Source organism: Heterostelium album (genome assembly GCF_000004825.1).
Source record: "Heterostelium album PN500 unplaced genomic scaffold PPL_scaffold2, whole genome shotgun sequence".
NCBI classification, from domain to species: Eukaryota; Evosea; class Eumycetozoa; order Acytosteliales; family Acytosteliaceae; genus Heterostelium; species Heterostelium album.
Window position 1 is genome coordinate 2,974,496 of NW_008805064.1, and position 17,182 is coordinate 2,991,677.

At 32.9% G+C, this 17,182-nt stretch overlaps 7 protein-coding genes across 7 annotated transcripts; 2 read left to right on the forward strand and 5 right to left on the reverse strand.

The window, feature by feature from the left end:
* Window positions 1–74: 74 nt before the first annotated feature.
* On the reverse strand, window positions 75–2,947 carry PPL_02456 (pepsin-like aspartic protease; the record flags this gene model as incomplete). The annotated part of the gene is made up of 8 exons (XM_020573443.1): window positions 75–481; window positions 541–1,350; window positions 1,420–1,615; window positions 1,689–1,770; window positions 1,831–2,141; window positions 2,202–2,329; window positions 2,400–2,699; window positions 2,782–2,947. 8 exons carry the CDS (start codon window positions 2,945–2,947, stop codon window positions 75–77), a joined length of 2,400 nt encoding a protein of 799 aa, XP_020436538.1.
* A 577-nt stretch (window positions 2,948–3,524) lies between these two features.
* PPL_02457 (response regulator) lies at window positions 3,525–6,290 on the reverse strand (the record flags this gene model as incomplete). Its single annotated transcript, XM_020573444.1, has 3 exons — window positions 3,525–3,613; window positions 3,680–3,725; window positions 3,798–6,290. 3 exons carry the CDS (start codon window positions 6,288–6,290, stop codon window positions 3,525–3,527), a joined length of 2,628 nt encoding a protein of 875 aa, XP_020436539.1.
* Window positions 6,291–6,568: 278 nt separating this feature from the next.
* PPL_02458 (uncharacterized protein) lies at window positions 6,569–8,566 on the reverse strand (the record flags this gene model as incomplete). The annotated part of the gene is made up of 1 exon (XM_020573445.1): window positions 6,569–8,566. The coding sequence occupies one exon, from the start codon at window positions 8,564–8,566 to the stop codon at window positions 6,569–6,571; it is 1,998 nt and encodes a 665-aa protein (XP_020436540.1).
* Window positions 8,567–9,641: 1,075 nt separating this feature from the next.
* PPL_02459 (uncharacterized protein) lies at window positions 9,642–11,969 on the forward strand (the record flags this gene model as incomplete). The annotated part of the gene is made up of 2 exons (XM_020573446.1): window positions 9,642–9,755; window positions 11,940–11,969. The coding sequence occupies 2 exons, from the start codon at window positions 9,642–9,644 to the stop codon at window positions 11,967–11,969; spliced, it is 144 nt and encodes a 47-aa protein (XP_020436541.1).
* A 123-nt stretch (window positions 11,970–12,092) lies between these two features.
* Window positions 12,093–13,712, reverse strand: dnase2 (deoxyribonuclease II family protein; the record flags this gene model as incomplete). The annotated part of the gene is made up of 3 exons (XM_020573447.1): window positions 12,093–12,179; window positions 12,255–13,307; window positions 13,707–13,712. The coding sequence occupies 3 exons, from the start codon at window positions 13,710–13,712 to the stop codon at window positions 12,093–12,095; spliced, it is 1,146 nt and encodes a 381-aa protein (XP_020436542.1).
* A 591-nt stretch (window positions 13,713–14,303) lies between these two features.
* On the forward strand, window positions 14,304–14,931 carry PPL_02461 (saposin domain-containing protein; the record flags this gene model as incomplete). The annotated part of the gene is made up of 2 exons (XM_020573448.1): window positions 14,304–14,580; window positions 14,684–14,931. The coding sequence occupies 2 exons, from the start codon at window positions 14,304–14,306 to the stop codon at window positions 14,929–14,931; spliced, it is 525 nt and encodes a 174-aa protein (XP_020436543.1).
* A 224-nt stretch (window positions 14,932–15,155) lies between these two features.
* On the reverse strand, window positions 15,156–17,001 carry eif2G (eukaryotic translation initiation factor 2 subunit gamma; the record flags this gene model as incomplete). The annotated part of the gene is made up of 3 exons (XM_020573449.1): window positions 15,156–16,156; window positions 16,249–16,462; window positions 16,771–17,001. The coding sequence occupies 3 exons, from the start codon at window positions 16,999–17,001 to the stop codon at window positions 15,156–15,158; spliced, it is 1,446 nt and encodes a 481-aa protein (XP_020436544.1).
* Window positions 17,002–17,182: the final 181 nt, after the last annotated feature.

A 17,182-nucleotide genomic window follows, 5' to 3' on the forward strand; every position in this document is an offset into this window, starting at 1 on the left:
TAAAGATACTATAGGCTCGTATTTCGAATCAACCAAAGTTAAGTATTTTATATAAATATTTGTGTGAAAGTTTTTCAAATTGAAGTTTGGGTGGCTGTTGGTTGTGATGAAGTAGAATTTGGTGTTGTGGTTAATGTGGCGTTATTAGATATACAATTGCCGGTTGATACCACAGAGAATGTGACAGAATCATCTTGTCTTGTGCAGTAAAGCCATCGATAATCACTTCCAGCAGCCAATACTCGAGATTTGGGTAATGAAACGACTGTATTGACATTTTCATCCATATTCTTGTCCATTCCAATTGCAAGCATCACATCGTCTAATGTCGACAAAATAATATCGGTGATATTGTATGGTGATCTGTTGATGAGCTGTACTTCGTAGAAACTGTAGGTCAATCCATTCGATCCTCTCCATTCATAACCTTTTCTTTGATTATACTCAAATGGACATTCTATAAACGTTGAAGATAATTTTCCTTTGTAAGTATCAAATTACAATGTAAAAAGGGTTTTAGATAACTATTAAAATACATACTATTCGATAATACACTATCAATTTTCTTTACTTTCGTGATTGGTTTTGGCTGACCCAATACATCACTATCTATACCTTTAATTTCTTGTTGTTGCTTTTGTTGATCTAGTGGTGAACTTGGTCGATTTTGTGCTGCAATCTCCTCCATCTCTTCAAGCTCACCTTCAATTGATCGTGAATCAGGTATTAATAAATATTCCGTACTGTCAGCTTGCAAGATGGCTGGCTCCATAACAAACGGATTTTTATCCTCTTGAAGTGGTTGATCCATCAATGATTGATCTTCTTGGTGTTGAACCTGATTATCTTGTTGCAAAGCATACTTATTACACTCTGGAATGTCTGGGAATAGAATGTTGACTACCTTTCTATCTATGGAACGATATCTAAAGGTGGTTTGGGCCTTTGACGATAAGTTAAGAGGTGGATTGAACGAGTATGTCTGGAAATCGTATTGCTTGTTCATGATTTCAACCAGATTGTTTGTCATTAGAATCTTTAGGTCCTGAATATCCGTGAATCCATTATTGGTGATAGACACCTCGAAATCTGAAAGTCCAGTGGTTCTGTCAATTTCCTTAAAGACGTGATTGACATCGAATTTACATGGTATCTTGATCATTTTCTCGATTTCAATTGAAGGTTCATTGTGTGGGTTTCTAGTGTGTTGAACTCCAGAATGACTAGGCTTCTTTGTAACAGTAGAGTTTTCACTTCCTTGATTAGGCGGCGTGTGTGTGCCGATATCTTTAGGTGCTCTCTTACCAATACCCAATCTATTATGCTCTTTATCAAACACAACATAAGTATCTATAATTGTTTAATAATTATTAATATTCAGGTTCTTGTAAATATAATTTATATTTTTATTATACATACTTCTCAGCCATGATAAACCAACAATACTTCTCTTGGCTAGTGGCGATTTCTTTACACCCAAACAATGGAATTTGATTCCATTTTCATAGACAGTGACAATATATGATTGTGGCGGTATTTCCAAAGTGACATCACCAAGTAAACCAAGTTCAATAGTTGGGAACTTTTCAACAACAGAATCTGGTATAGAAATACACTAAGAAAATCAAAAAAATAACAAAAATTAATTAATATTTTAAGAATTTCATTATATTAATAAAAAAACTTACAAAACCATCAAATAAAGTTTTTTCTCCACATAAACCCGGAAGAGTACAATTCTGAGATAGATGCTTTCTAAATGAATCATAACTATAATATTATTGAATTAGTGAATGTAAAAATTGAGATAATTTAGTAAATTGGACCTACGCATCTGCAGCAAGTAAAGTGTATGAAGATCCTGTATCAAGTAGAGTAACACCAATCTCTTTTGAAGTTAATACCAAACTCTCACCATTTGGGTTGGTTATTGTTGCATAGCTTGGCAGCAAACCATAGTGGATGGTATCGATTGCCATCAGTGGGGAGTACTTTAATGAACCTGTGATAAACTGTGGATCTAAATCACCAATAGTCATAACACCACTGTACTGATCATCCAACCAGAGTGCAAAAGTTCTTTGCATATTCTTAACTTCTTCGAAAACTGCATCAATTGGTGATTTTACACATTTGGCACACTTTTAACAATATAAATATAAATATTGAGTCAAAATTAAAATATAAACAAATTTACTTACAGTATTTCCCATTCCCATTATACCAAACTTTAATGGATTGCCTCCTATTTGACTGAAAATAGATCCAAAAACAATTGGGATATTATCCATATCCTCTGCCATCTTGAAATTATCTCTAACAAGGAATGCTTATTTAAATAAATAAAAAAAGTTAATATAACACTAATAAACATTTGAATTTGAAATTGTGATAATTACAATTAATAACAGTATTATCTAAATAATGAATTTGAGTTGCACATATTCCATTTGGATGTACTTTTGTTTTTGCACAAAAATCACTCCTTAGTGAGCATTCTGAGGAATTACAAGAAATAAACTCTACATCGGGAGATGGTCGATAGTATGGTTTTGGTTGGGAGCAAGTATTACAAGCAACTGATGGAACAATGAGCGTAATTGATCCAGAATCTACAACAACTTCTTGTCTTTGATCTGCTACCCAAACGTATGTTCTAATCTCAATAGGGTCACCAATCATTCTCATTGAGAACATTGCTAAAATAATTATTTGTTTAAAAAGGAAAATCAATAAATGTAAAATTTTTTAACAATCATAAAATCTATTTTTGATATTTACAAACTTCATTGGCATCTACCTCCCTGACCATTTTAGATCGAATGGTATCGGCATATTTATTATAAGGAAATATCGGCATTGTATAACTCTTGGAATAAACCAACTGGATCGAAAACAATATTAAAGCCAAAACTCTAATATACATATTTAATTTAGAAAATCCCATTTTTAAAAAAACATAATAATAATAAATAATTTTATATAACAAATAAATAGATTTTATGATTTGTATAAAAATATTTAGTTTTTTTTTTTATATTATTTTACTAATGATTTAAAAATAAATAGAATAGATAGATATATAAATAAATATCTAAATTAAATAGCGTTTCGTTTGATGTGATGAGTGGGTGAAAATTGTGATTAAGAATTGAATTGAATGGGGGTACATTATATATACACAATTAATGTGTTATATTTTTCACTTCACGCAAAACTGGTATTCGGACATGAGTGGGGTTGTGTTGAAAAATAGTAAGTGCAATGAGAGGTGTGGAAAACAAAAAAAAAGTCGTGAGTATTCCAATTAAGAATAGAATTACATTATAGACTATGTGCTCCACTCATTTGATTTTATAGGTGTTGATATACTGTTTTTGATGAACAGATTTTTATAGAATAATATTTACAATCTACAAAAAAATATGTTGAATTTCTTGCTTGAATTGCTTCTTCAAAAAGTAGTTGTTTAAATTTGTCTTGTCACCAAAAGTGGTAATTAATCATTGAGATATTGATCATCTCTACAAAATATTAAGCTGATGGACATATCGATCAACAACATATTTCAATTCTTCAGCACGAATTGGCTTGGCAATATATCCATCAAATCCTAATTAAAAATTAACAAGTTATTTAGTATCTATGTATAATATTTGAAAAGAATTGTAATACATACCGCTTGATAAACACTTTTCTCTTGCCCCCTTTGTTACATTGGCAGTCTAATAATAAAGAAAATTAAAAATATGAGTGTGAGAATGATTTGTGATTCAATATCAACTACTATAACATACAACAGTTACTATCGGAGTGTGTCTTGATTCACCTTCAAGTTGTCGAATAATGTTTGTCGCTTGATAACCATCCATGTGTGGCATGAACAGATCCATTAGTATTAAACGGAAAGGATGTGTCGCTGCTTTGTACGCCTGTACAGCCTGCACACCATCGGTCACCCATTGACAACGCTTAGTATAGACACCAAACTTCTCCAACAACTTCAAGAGGAATCCCGCATTCATTTCGTTATCCTCGACAACCATGACATCAACCATGTAGTCACCCAAGTATAATCCAACCGATTGCTGCAACTGCTGTAGCTGTGAAACATTGTCGCCAGACGTCGAGGATGTACCTGCCATTACTAATTGCGCTGAAGGCGATCCAACAACGTTGGAAACAGTAGGTCCAACAGTTGGTGTTTTTAGTTTGAAATTGGTTGGCATTGTCAGAGTGGACTGTTGCGACTGTCTATCGTTGTAGTTATTTATTAACAAACGTTTGGTAAGATGATCGAATGAACGTAGTGAAGGTATAAGAGTTCGACGATTGCTTTCATCGTGCCGCAGAGCTGAGCTGCTGTTGATAACCGACAACTCAGAGTCGCTACTGCTACTATCCTCCTTTTGTTGCTCGAGCAAATCCGTAACTTTTTGTCGATTTACCAACTTTTGATTCTCAATGATTTCTAGTGCACTGTCGATGTCCTCGATGGACGACAGTGTATTGGCCGCCAAGAACGGTGGTGATTCATCATTACTCCTCTTCAAATAAGGTATATCATCAAACATTCTTGCCTTTGGTGATGAGGATGTCGCTGACATTGAAGGATTATTACCAATAACTGAAATTCCATTACCAGTGTTGTTATTGTTGTTGTTGTTGTTGTTGTTGTTGTTGTTGTTGTTGTTGTTGTTGTTGCTATTGACTAATGATGCAATTGAATTGGTAACTGATAATGGAGGTGATATATACAACTTGTCATTGTAGTCGAATGAAGATCGCTTACTTGTTATACTATTGTCGATAGGAGATGGAATAGGCGATGACGATGAATCATAATCCATCCCAGACGATGAGATATCACTGTCACTATTTATAGGTGTATCACCACTTCTGTACCCTCTAACATAATCTTGTATTGGCATATTATAATAATTATTATTTACATTGTTATTATTACTACAATTATTAATACTATTACTATTTATACTTCGATTTGTAGGTTGTCTATTGATAGTAGGATTATTTATTTGATTATCTAATATATTATTACTACTATTACTATTATTAATTACATTATCATTGCTATTTACATTACTATTACTACCATTTCTAAAACCATTGTATTTATTATACAGCTCATCTTTACTGAAATTATCATCGAATCTATTTAATATTCTATCCACACTCTCTTTGTTATTGTAGTACTGGTAACCAGTTTGATTCCTGCCAGACCCATAACCATTATTAAATCTGCTGTTAAAATTATTGGTATTGTCAACTACCGGCGCTGAAGATGCTTGTGAAGGTGTTATATTAGGTCTTGTTACTACATCACTATTTGTCGGTATCGAATATGTATTGTTAAAAGTAGTTGTTGTTGTCGTTGTCGTTGTTGTCGTTGGTGTAAATGTAGGTGTTGATGTGGATGTCGGTAATGAAGAAGTAGAAGTAGATAGTTTTGTAATTGTATAGCTATTTTGTTGTTGCTGCTGCTGATGTTGCTGTTGTTGTTGTTGTTGCTGTTGTTGTTGTTGCTGCTGCTGCTGCTTGTTGGGTGTAGATGAAGAAGAAGATGTTGATGATGAAGTGGTCGGACCAGCATTGACAAGTGAAAGATTCGGTGATAACTTGTTGGTTGGATATATTAGACTTAGAATCTGTTGGAATGCTTCTTTGGTGCGTGGAGGTGCGTCCGATACACACCAGTAGCCACCCTGCATCTTTGACGCCAGCAGCTTCTCGATACGACGAGTGTGTGTAACTGAAGGTGACGGTGAATTGGTGCATACCAAAACACCGTAGAGTGGTCGTGTAGTGTATCGCTGCACTGAAGATTGAAGATGTTGTAGACAATCGTTGAGAAAGTCAATGTCACTGTTTGCCAATATTCCATTGGTGGTAGGCAGTCCTATGTAGGCAAGCACCACACACTTGCCTGCACAGTTATCAAAGAGCGAGGTAGCAGCCAGCTCATTATCGATAATAGTATTCCACTCTTGATTAACAAGATTCAGTACCACCTTTATACAATGTTCAATAGTGAAGACATTGAAGAGATGACTTACATCTTGAACAGTTTTACTCTTATGATCTACAACTATACCAACGATATTCGATGAAGTTGAAGATGTAGAAGGTTGTGGTGTTGTTGTTGTTGTTGTAGTTGTTTGTGAAGTAGATGTTGTTGTAGTTGTAGTTGTTGTTATATCATTGTTACTACCACTACTACTATTGCTATTGTTTTTTGTATCACAATAATTATCTTCTCTATCTCTTTTCATATTTTATATTTACATTCATTTATATATATTAATATGATATCATATTGATTTTATTCTTGTTCATTGACTAATGTTTCTTTAAAATAAAACAAAATAAGTTAACAGATTTAAAAAAAAACTTTAATTATATTTTAATTTAGAAAAAAAAAAGTTATTTATAAATAATAGTAATAACTTTTTTGTTTATTATTTTGTTTTTGTTTGAATAAAAACAAATATTATTTTTAGAGATTGTTTTGATTTGTTTTGATTTGTTTTGATTTAGTTTTATTCTAGATCTATTCATGAGACAATACAAAACATTCTTTGTGGTAAGACAATGCGCATTTGTTACATTTCAAAATTGGTCGGTTTGGCAAAGAATTGGAGGCTTTGCAAGTGAAACATCTGATTGGTTTGATACTGGTATTGTTATTAGAGTGTGGTAACAAGATATGTTGTTGTTGAAGTTGTTGTTGATAATTTTGGAAATGATGATGATGCGGTGAGAATGATGATGTTGGTGAATGTGGTGTTTGTTGATCTTCACCATTATTGTTGTTATTGTTATTGTTGTTGTTGTTATTGGTAAAAGTAGTTATAGTACCACCTACTACATGACTATCGGAATTGGATGGACAGATTTGTTCGGTGAGTATCTCGACGACCTGTACCAATGGGATAAAGTTTTGTTGGGTATTACCACCATTGTTTGAACGTTGATGGTTGAACAGATCACAAACGTGTGATAAACCATATTCGAGTAGCAAGTTGAATGATGCCAACTCTTTGGTGGAGTTGCGGTGCTTCACCGGTGTTTTGAAGCGACTGGCTTGCAGTGGCTCTGGGTTGGGTGTACGACTGTTGCGCGAGATGTCCAACTGGAGTTGAGTTTGGAGTTGTTCCAAGAGCTCACCTGTCAGGACACTGGAGAGACTGGATTTGATCTCAAAGTACTTGTTGCGTGACAGGATGCGTGGGATCTGACCGACGTCTGGGAAGACCTTGGCTTGCTCGGTGCTCCAGTAGTCAGAGATGCGATCGAGAGAGTGTGAGTTGATAAACAGCGAGACAACAATGAATGACTCGATGATGGTGTTGGTAATTGGGAATCGGCTGCCCAAATAGTGTGTCGATGCAGTGATGCTCGAGGATTCGTTGTTACGCACCTTTGAGATTATATCGGCGAGTTGACAAATAACATTTTGGAAGATAGTACGGAAGCAATCGAGTGGAGTGAGGTGTCCTTGTGAGAGATGATTAGCTTGCAATGGTATTTGTTGTGGATGTTGTTGTTGTTGTTGTGCTTGCAACTGTTGTTGTTGTTGATGTTGTTGTTGTTGCAATTGTTGATGTTGTTGTTGCTGTTGTTGTTGTTGATATTTTAGATGTTGTTGCAATTGTTGTTGCAATTTAGCATGTAAAATTTGATAATCCTCTTGGGAAAGAAGATGATTTAATATGACAGATGGGTGAATCTGTTGTGGTTGTTGCTTTGGTTGACAATTAACATTGTTGTTTGGTGTTGTTGTTGTTGAATTCAAAATAACAGGTGACATCAATGGAGAATTGGCAGGTGAAGATGCAGCTGAACTGAGCAGCTGACTTTGAATGTTTGTACGGGGCGACGCCATCGGTGAGGATGGCGGCGTTGGAACGCTGGTGGACATGGTTGGTGAGGTGATAGCACTTGAATCATCGCTAGATAGTTCAAGATTACCTTCCTCAAAAGAAACCGTGTCCAACAACGTTCGGAATTGATGATGGGACAACAATTCGGTGGTTTGTTGGTCAGAGGAGCTCGCACCCTTCGATCCGCCACTGGTACGAAGTATAACCTCAGAGTTGGCTTTATTGATTCCAAAGCTAGTGGCACTAGTTTGGTAGTGGTATGAGATTGGACGTTGAGTCGATGGGTATGGGTGATAGCTACGAACAACTGGATTGTATTGTTCTTTGGACCTTTGCCTTTCATTTTGTTGTTGACCAAAACTTTCCACGAGCATCATTAATTGTTGAGCTGGGATAGAGGTTGAAACATTTTTGTTAATTGTTTGTTGTGGTTGTTGTTGTTGTTGTCTTGGTTTTACTTCGATGACTGGTGCGGATGGTTGTGGAAGTAACAGGTCGGATAAGGAAACCTTGCTGGCTCTCGAAAGATTTGACGAGATCGATGGCAAAACGTTGGTGTTATTATTTTTATCTTCAAATCCAGCCTCAAAAATCTTTTGTTGTGACTTTGGCAAAGGCAATTTGTATAAAAAAGGTGTTTGATTATAAATTTGTGCTGAAGACATCTTCTTATTATATTTTTATTTCTAGATGGAAAAAAAAAAAAAATTTTAACCAGAAAGAAATAAAAAAAAAAAATTAAATGTTAATTAAATAATTTAATAATAGATAAATAATTATTGTTTGTGGTTTTTTGTAAAATAGGAAAGAATATTATTATTTTTAATATTGGTAGTTGATATTTGAGGATGATGATTTGGAATTGGTTCCTTGTGATATCGAATTCTACAAAAAATAAAATAATAAAATTTTTAATAATTTTATCGTTGATAATTATAATTTTATCTATTTATTTGTAAACGATTATATTATAAAATCAAAGATTAATATTGAGATGAATTTGAATAGGATGATAGTTTTGGGATTTTTAGGAGACGAGAGAAATTTAAATTAACAATTCAAACAACAAGTACTAAAAAAAAAAAAAGCAAAAAAACCTTTGTAGCCTCGAGTTTGAGTTACATACAAAAACCAAACAAAAATAAATAGGTGAAGTGGATTTGAGAGTATTTGCAATTCGATAAGGGCATACCTGTTGCAAAATTATCCTGATTAATCTTAAAAAAAAAATATAATATAAAATAAAATTAATTTTAAAAAAAAACAGGAATCTTCTCTTAGGGGTAGAAGCAAAAAAAGAATCCAAAGAAATATCTTGGTGGCCAAATTGTTTGTTAAGATGAGATAGTTTGTTGAGTTGATTTGAGCTTAAGCTAGGAGTGCAAAATTTTCGAAAATTTTGATCATAAAAGGTGATTTTTTTATTTGATTTTTTGGTTTTTTTTTACTGATGAGATTCTTTTTTTTTTTCTTGTGAATTTGGATATGGGGGTGAACAAAAAAAAAAAAGGTAAAAATAAATTAAATTTGATGGGCAGACATCTTGTTTGGACCAAAAAAAAGTTGAAAATTTGAAAGATTGGTGGTGGGTGTGAGTGTGTTTAATAAAAAACAGGAGATGTCAAGCTTTTTTTTTATTATATTAATCGTTGTGCGTGTGATATTGGTTATGATGATGTTGGCGCTTATCAACCAATAAGTGTGTGATGGGTTAGTGTCAAATAGTGTAATGCCACAAATATGGTCAGCTTTTACTTACAAATTTCTGAAATTAAATTTTGTGATTCTCTCTTTGGTCGTGATCTGATAAATAGGCTGTCTCTCTATTTACCTTTAGGTGAAACAGATGACGTTGTATATAAAAGTAAAATAAATTTGAAAATAATGGTTTTATATTACTTGTATTGTGTGTGAGTGTTTGTTTGAGTGAGTAAGTTTATTGAAAGATGGTTCTTAAAACAAACAATAAAATCTTTAAACTAAAGAGATGGTAGTAATTACAAATAGGGTTACAAAGTTGTTGTTGTTCTTAAAAAAAAAAAACAGAACAGCCAACTAACAAATTGAATTGAAATATAGTTTAACATATATATGTGAATAGTCAGACAAATTTAAAAGAGGTGGTTGGATTGGGTTGGATTGGATTAGATATATATTTATAACATTTAAAATATTTTTATATATTTGAAAAGTTATTTATATGTTTGTGAAGTTGTATGTGTGTGTGTGTATATTTGGATGGTATTTTAAAAGACCAATTGAATAGGTGCAGTGTTTGTGGAATTAAGTATTGATTTTTAATCCTTTTGAAAGTGTGATGAAGAATTGCCGAAATGCACAATAAATAATAATAATAGGAAAGATTGATACCAAAATTAATTAATTCTGGGCAAAAGCAGAAATAAGTTGCTACTACCACAGTGGTATCTGAATGTTTTTTATTGAAATGAAAGAAGAATGTTGATTACCAATGGAAGAAAGACTCACAATTATCAATAAAATTATTGTTATTGTTGTTGGTTCTATGTTTGATAAAGGAGATGTTTAGCAATACAACCCCGATGTGATGCAAAGTGTTTTGTTTTATTAGTTAAGTTTATTCACACATCCAAACATTGTGAAAACTTCCCTATTTTAACCAGAGCTTGGAACATTTCAAAGTTATTTTGCTAAGGTTCCTCGTCTGTCCGTCTAAGGACTCAGCAATTAGTTTCGCATTGTACTCTCTCAATGAATCAAAGGCAGAGTTGAAAGTTGATGCTATACCCCACTAAATGTATGTCGTCAACACTAATTGGGGGTGTCGCATCAACATTATTGGGCGAAATGCTCATCAATTTTTTATTTAATTTTATTATTTTGAATAAATTTTTTGGAAAACGGAAAAAAAAAAAAACAAAAAAAAAAAGTTACGTAAGATTTTTTGTTTTTTGGTGTTTAGATGATGATTCAGGGTGGGCAAGATGTTGAGTTGGTTTTCGATCATTTCAAAAAAATAATAAAATCAAAAGAATTTTCATGATCAAAACACAACATTTTTTGCTTATTTTGTATTTTTGCACACCCTTTTTTCTGTTGATTTCAATTTATGATTTTGAAATTTCCTTTGATAAAATTCCCATTTTCATGGAATCGAAAAACGACACTTTATCAACAAATTTAAAAAAAATCAAATATAACCTTGTTTATAAAAAATAGATTTATAGATTTTTTGCAAAACAAAAAAATTGTTTAAAATGAAACTGAGGATTGATCAAAAATATAAGATAGCTTTAGATATTTTAGATAAAATTTTATTCGAGAGGATATTTGAATAAAATCTTCAGAGACTGGTCTGCACGTCATACGACATAGAACAAATTAAAAAATAAAATAGAACACCGTTCTTGGCACCACCACACTACAAATATTATGATAATTATCTGATGATATGTTTGCAAATGTTAAGTTCTTTTCTCTGAGAGTTACGAATACTGGTTTCAGAAAAATACCAACAAGATAACCTGGTTTGGTATCTGGTATTAAAATGTGTGAGTTCATTTATCAAAAAGGATATTATTTAACAAACTAATGATCATTAGTTTTTTTTTTCAAAAAAGATAATTTGATTGATGATTATTTCAAAAGTATTTTTCCATTTTTTTTTTAAAGTTAAGATGACAATGTTTTTTTTTTTGACTCACCAAGATGATATTTTTTAAAAGTTTATCAAAAGAATCACTTTTTGGTATTATAATGGTATCAACATACTTTTCTATTTTAGTTTGTTCACAAAATAGTTTCAGCAAAGCTCTTGTGATTGGTCCAAATCTTTTTTTATAAATATTATCTTAAATATCTGTTTTTGATGATAAAATATTATAAAATTGGTTTTGGTCTATTGATATTAGATAATATCTAAACAACATCATAACGAATCATCACGAAAAATAAATATGATGATCACATAAAGAGAAACAGTATTAGAGAAGGTGTTTGATGATTCAAAGTTTGGTTATAATTAAATATAATTAATATTTAATCTATTTTTTTATTAAGGAGTGTGAGGAATGGGAATTATTACAATAAATTTGTTACAGATAATCGGATACTGATGAATAGAGTTGAGTTGAGTTGATGTTTGATAAATAGGTATTATTTAAATTTGTTGTAAAAATAAATAAATAAATAAATATAGAGAAAAAGTGATTATTATTTTGATTTGGTATTTGGACATTCACTGATAAATAATGAGGTATCTCTAAAGGATTTCCAAAGAGGTTCGACTGATAAACATGCCTATGAAAATTTAATTAATAAATAAATGTTAGATTCTTGTGATAATTAATTTGGTATTTGTTTTTGTTTACTTACGGTTCCTCCACCTCTGTGGTATTGTGATTTCATTCTATTGATGTCACCGATACAAATATATTTGGTGGACTCTGAGGAATCAAGGGTGGCTGCCCATTTACTGTGATCGACAGTATATTTCCAAGAGTATTGAGATCCATCGGTTCCGTTGATCGATAGCTTCATGATGTTGAGACTGTCATATTTATACTCTGGTCGGCAGTACGATGGCATGATTGTGCTGTTGGCACCGAGTCTCCACGATTGGACAATCATATCCTGGTCGAATGTCACCTGGACAAAACCTTCATAGAGGTCATCGTTCCACTCGCTGTTCTTGGCGAATACATTCAACTGAACTCCACCTTTCGATGTCAGAACACTGGTGATTGCAGTTGGACTCGATTGGAAACCACCGGCCAGCAACTGATTCAAAAGCGAGACTGGAAGACTTGTTTTGTCAGGGATATAGGCATTGTAGATATACGGACGATTTACCCAGAGTTTCTTCATGATTTGTTCAAACTGGTTCGATCTGTAGTTGACACAGAGGAACGATTGTCCTTTCAGACGTTCGTTAGCTGGAAATTGGTAGGGCTCCTTCGATGGATCGAGTGGGAATCTTGGGGTGCTGTGAATCAGCCAGAATCCCTGGGTGTCGTCGAATGCAATGACACCTTTGGAGTGGGCGTAGCTGCTGCTGACCTTGGACTCGGGTGGCTGGTCGTTGTAGAGTAACCAAAGTAGGTCACCAGATTGCGATGTATCACCATAGATCGGTTCCAGAGTGTATGCCAAGGCAGTGGTAGTGTCATTGATTGCCATATCAGACATCACCAGCTCTGGTGAATCTGCATCTGCATAGGCATAGGCGTAACCATCGTGAAATTTGGTACCGCGAAGCTCTGACGAAATAACTGGGAGTTTACTGATGACCCACCAATCTACTGGTTTACCACTCTCATTCATGCATGTTATTTCTTTTGACTTGCCACTGATGTTGCTGCTGTAACCACAAGTAAAAACTGAAAAACCACCAACACAAATAATATCTTTGAAAATTGAGGCATATTTCTAAAAATAATTATTTTTTTTGTTATTACTAACAAACTATTATAATACAATAAAATAAAAATAAATAAACAACCAAATATTAATATTTGCTTTAAATAAAATATAAATTTGATATAATATAACTATTTATCTATTATTTGTTGATGTTGATGTTGATGTTATTTATTTATTGATGATGATACATTAAGAGTTGATTAAATCTTCCTTTTGAAGTGAAGTAACATTGAATGATTTATTTTTGAGTTAACAGGGTTGTCAAAGAGGAGCTGCTGTTAGCAAACTTTTTTTGTAACAGGTGTCTAAAACAAAGTGTGGATGCCATCACAAAAATAAAAAATAAAATAATATTATTGTTTGCAGAAATTTCAAATTCCAGAGTTATGAAAAAAACAGGCTTACTCTCATTATCACCTTTTTTTTTTACAAAATATTTCTTTTTTTTTCCAAAATACCGGTACAACTTTTAAGATGTAAAATCAAAATTTTGAAGCGAAAAGATGATGTTTGTTTAAACTCGTTCAAAAGTCAGAGTTGTTCAGAGCATCTTTGCAGTTTGCAAGAAAGATCTTTATCTATTTATCAAAAAACTATTCCAAAAAGATTTCTATCCTTTTAAATTTATTACTGAAAAAAAATACTCTAAATAATTTCAAATGTTATAAATGTCTTAAAAAACAAAAAAATAAAAAGTTTTATTCCATTGAATTAACAAAATTATTATTATTATTATTTTTATTCAAATGTTGGGTAAATTTTTAATCTACTAATAAATCTATATTAGAATTAGATATTACATTTTATTTTATATTTTATTTATAAAAAAATAAATATCTAATTTTATTTTCGTTAAACAAACAATTTTTTTTTATTTTTTTTGGGTTTTAACAAAAAAAAAAATAGATCAACTCTCTGGTTTTGTGGGATGTAAAAATGGTAGCAAAAATTGTTTGTTAGTTTAATATCTTCATCTCCTAAAATCAATTAGATAAATATAGAATGAAACAAATACTTAGTAGTTTACTGTTATTAACAGTTGTATTATTATCGATCAATCAATGTAGTGCACTCGATTTAAAGACACCACAACAAGTAAGATCAGTTGATTTGAACCAAATTCGTATTCCAGAGAGATTACCACTCAAGCCAGTCGGTGGTTTGCCAGAGTGTATCATCTGTAGTTTCGTAGTCGACAGAGTTGAGCACTATCTCTTGAACAAAACCAATGAAACCGAAATCATTGCCGATTTAGATAAGGATTGTGGTGATTTCAAAGGTATTTATCATATATATAATTAGTTTATAATATTATACATTTAGTTCCGGTTTACTGATTAAATTATTATTATTATTACTATTGCTATATTAATTTGATATAGATGCTCATGATGTTGAAGTTTGTCAAGATATTGTAAACAAATACTTGTCTACCATCATCAAGTTGTTGTTGAATCACGAGAAGCCAGAGGCTATCTGTGCCGAGCTGCACATGTGTGGATTGATGAACAAACCAAACATCAACAATCACCATCAATCACAACACCGTAGAATCTCTGCTGTACACAAAGAAGAAATTAAATCTAAATCGAAACTAATCCTTGATCAAATCAGAAAAAAGATGAACTAATTTGAATTCATCAAAGTTATAAATCTATATAGCATTATTAGTTTAATAAATCGGAGAAAACATCTCTTCCCATTCCCCACATTTCAAATTAATATAATCGCGTTGTTGTATTTAATAACAAAGATAACAATAAATATTTATATATTCTAATGTATATGTATATTTTTAATTTCTTTATATTTTTTTTATATTTTTTTATTTTATTTTTTCTTTTTTGAAAGATTTTAATCAGAGGTGCTGAGGATGGTACCTTTTTGGATGGTACCCCAACCGATCAAACGCCAATTCTTATCGACACGTCTACTCAAAGCAATCTTTTCACCTTCTTGTGTGCAAACTGGAGAGAGGAGTGCAAGTTTGGCCAAATCGTGCTTGACGGCGGTGACACGACAACCAGTCGAGGTTGAACCAATGTTGACCATGAGTGTATCGTCTTTGAGCAACTTACGTACTTTCGATTGTTTCTCACCAGACTCTGACTTGACACCAAGCAAACGACGCAACAAGAAGAAGTTGACTTCCAAACTGATAAAGATTTCTGGGAGCTTACCGACCGAACCCAAAACTTGACCGACCAAACGATCGGCACGACACAACGATGGATCGATCTTGGTACCGACACCGATCAAACCACCTGGCACGGCGTATTGCAAGTCGTTCTCTTCGGCGTATAGTGAAATGATTCTGGAGAAAAGTGGTGAGCAACGCATGCGACCATCGAGATCCTTGGTGATGACACCCGGACGAACTTCGATTTCGTCACCGACTCTGAGGACACCCTTAATGATGGAACCACCAGCGACACCACCCTTGAGTTCGTCGACCTTGGCACCTGGCTTGTTGACGTCGAACGAACGAATAACAATCAGACGTGGCTCAGAGGTGAAGTCTCTCACTGGGATTGGGATCTTCTTGACAATATATTCACAAATTACATCGATATTATATTTCATTTGGGCAGAGATTGGGATGATTGGTGCACCCTCGGCGACGGTACCTTGAATAAACTTTAAGATTTGACCGTATTGCTCCTTGGCAGCGGCCTCCTTCACAAGATCGATCTTATTTTGCAAAATGATAATGTTACGAAGATTCATAATTTCAATGGCGGCAATGTGTTCTGCTGTCTGTGGTTGTGGACATGATTCATTACCGGCAATCAAAAGCATAGCAGCATCCATAACTGCTGCACCGTTAAGCATAGTTGCCATAAGCACATCATGACCTATATATTATTAAATAGAAAAATCGTCGTTAACAATCTATTAAATTAAACTATCTATTCTTCTTTCTGTGTAATATAATTATAATATTTACCTGGACAATCTACAAAAGATACATGACGAAGAAGTTTCATTCTACCACCGCATCCTGGACGTTCGCAAAGTGGGCTATCGTCTGTGCTACTTCTGTATGACTTGTAACATCCTGGTCTGTGACATTCTGGATTCTCGCACTTGTAAATCTTTGCATTGGCATAACCAAGTTTAATTGTAATGTTACGCTTGAATTCTGTTGACCAACGAACAGTCTACATAAATATTGAAAAAAAAAGTAAATTAGAATTCGAACTTTTTTTTTTTTTTTGTTAGATCTTAATTTCTATCATCAAATTCATCATCATCTGCTTCATTATATCATTATGAATAAATAAACATCTATATATATTACACCAAGATAATCTATCATGCTGTATTTTAACATTCGCATAATAACTGTTCTTGAAATAACCTGTTTACCTGTAGTAATATTTATACTATATATATAGTAGAGTATTTATATATATGGGGTGATGATGAAGATGATATAATATGATTATGATTGTTGGATGACACTTACAAGAACGTCAGAGATAGCTTTAACTACAGTACTCTTACCATGTGCTACATGACCGATTGTACCGATGTTGATTGTGGCTTGTCTGGAGATGACATTCTTTGAGGTTGGTGTGAGTGTTGTTACATCGAGAGTCTTGAGGTCTTGGATCTCAAGTTGAGCTTTTGGTTTAGCTGCAGAGGCAGCGACTGCTGCCATATTGTTGGCAACGGCGGGTGGAACTGGTTCATCCATTTTCTTTTCCAATATATTTAACAAATAATAACTAAAATTAACTAATTGACTAACTTTAACTTAATTAACAATAATAATCTAATTATTATTACTATTAACTATCACTATTTATTAAAAGTATTTTAAATTTTAAAAAACTTTTTTTTTTTTTATAAATCAAAAAAATGAAGTGATAAAAAAC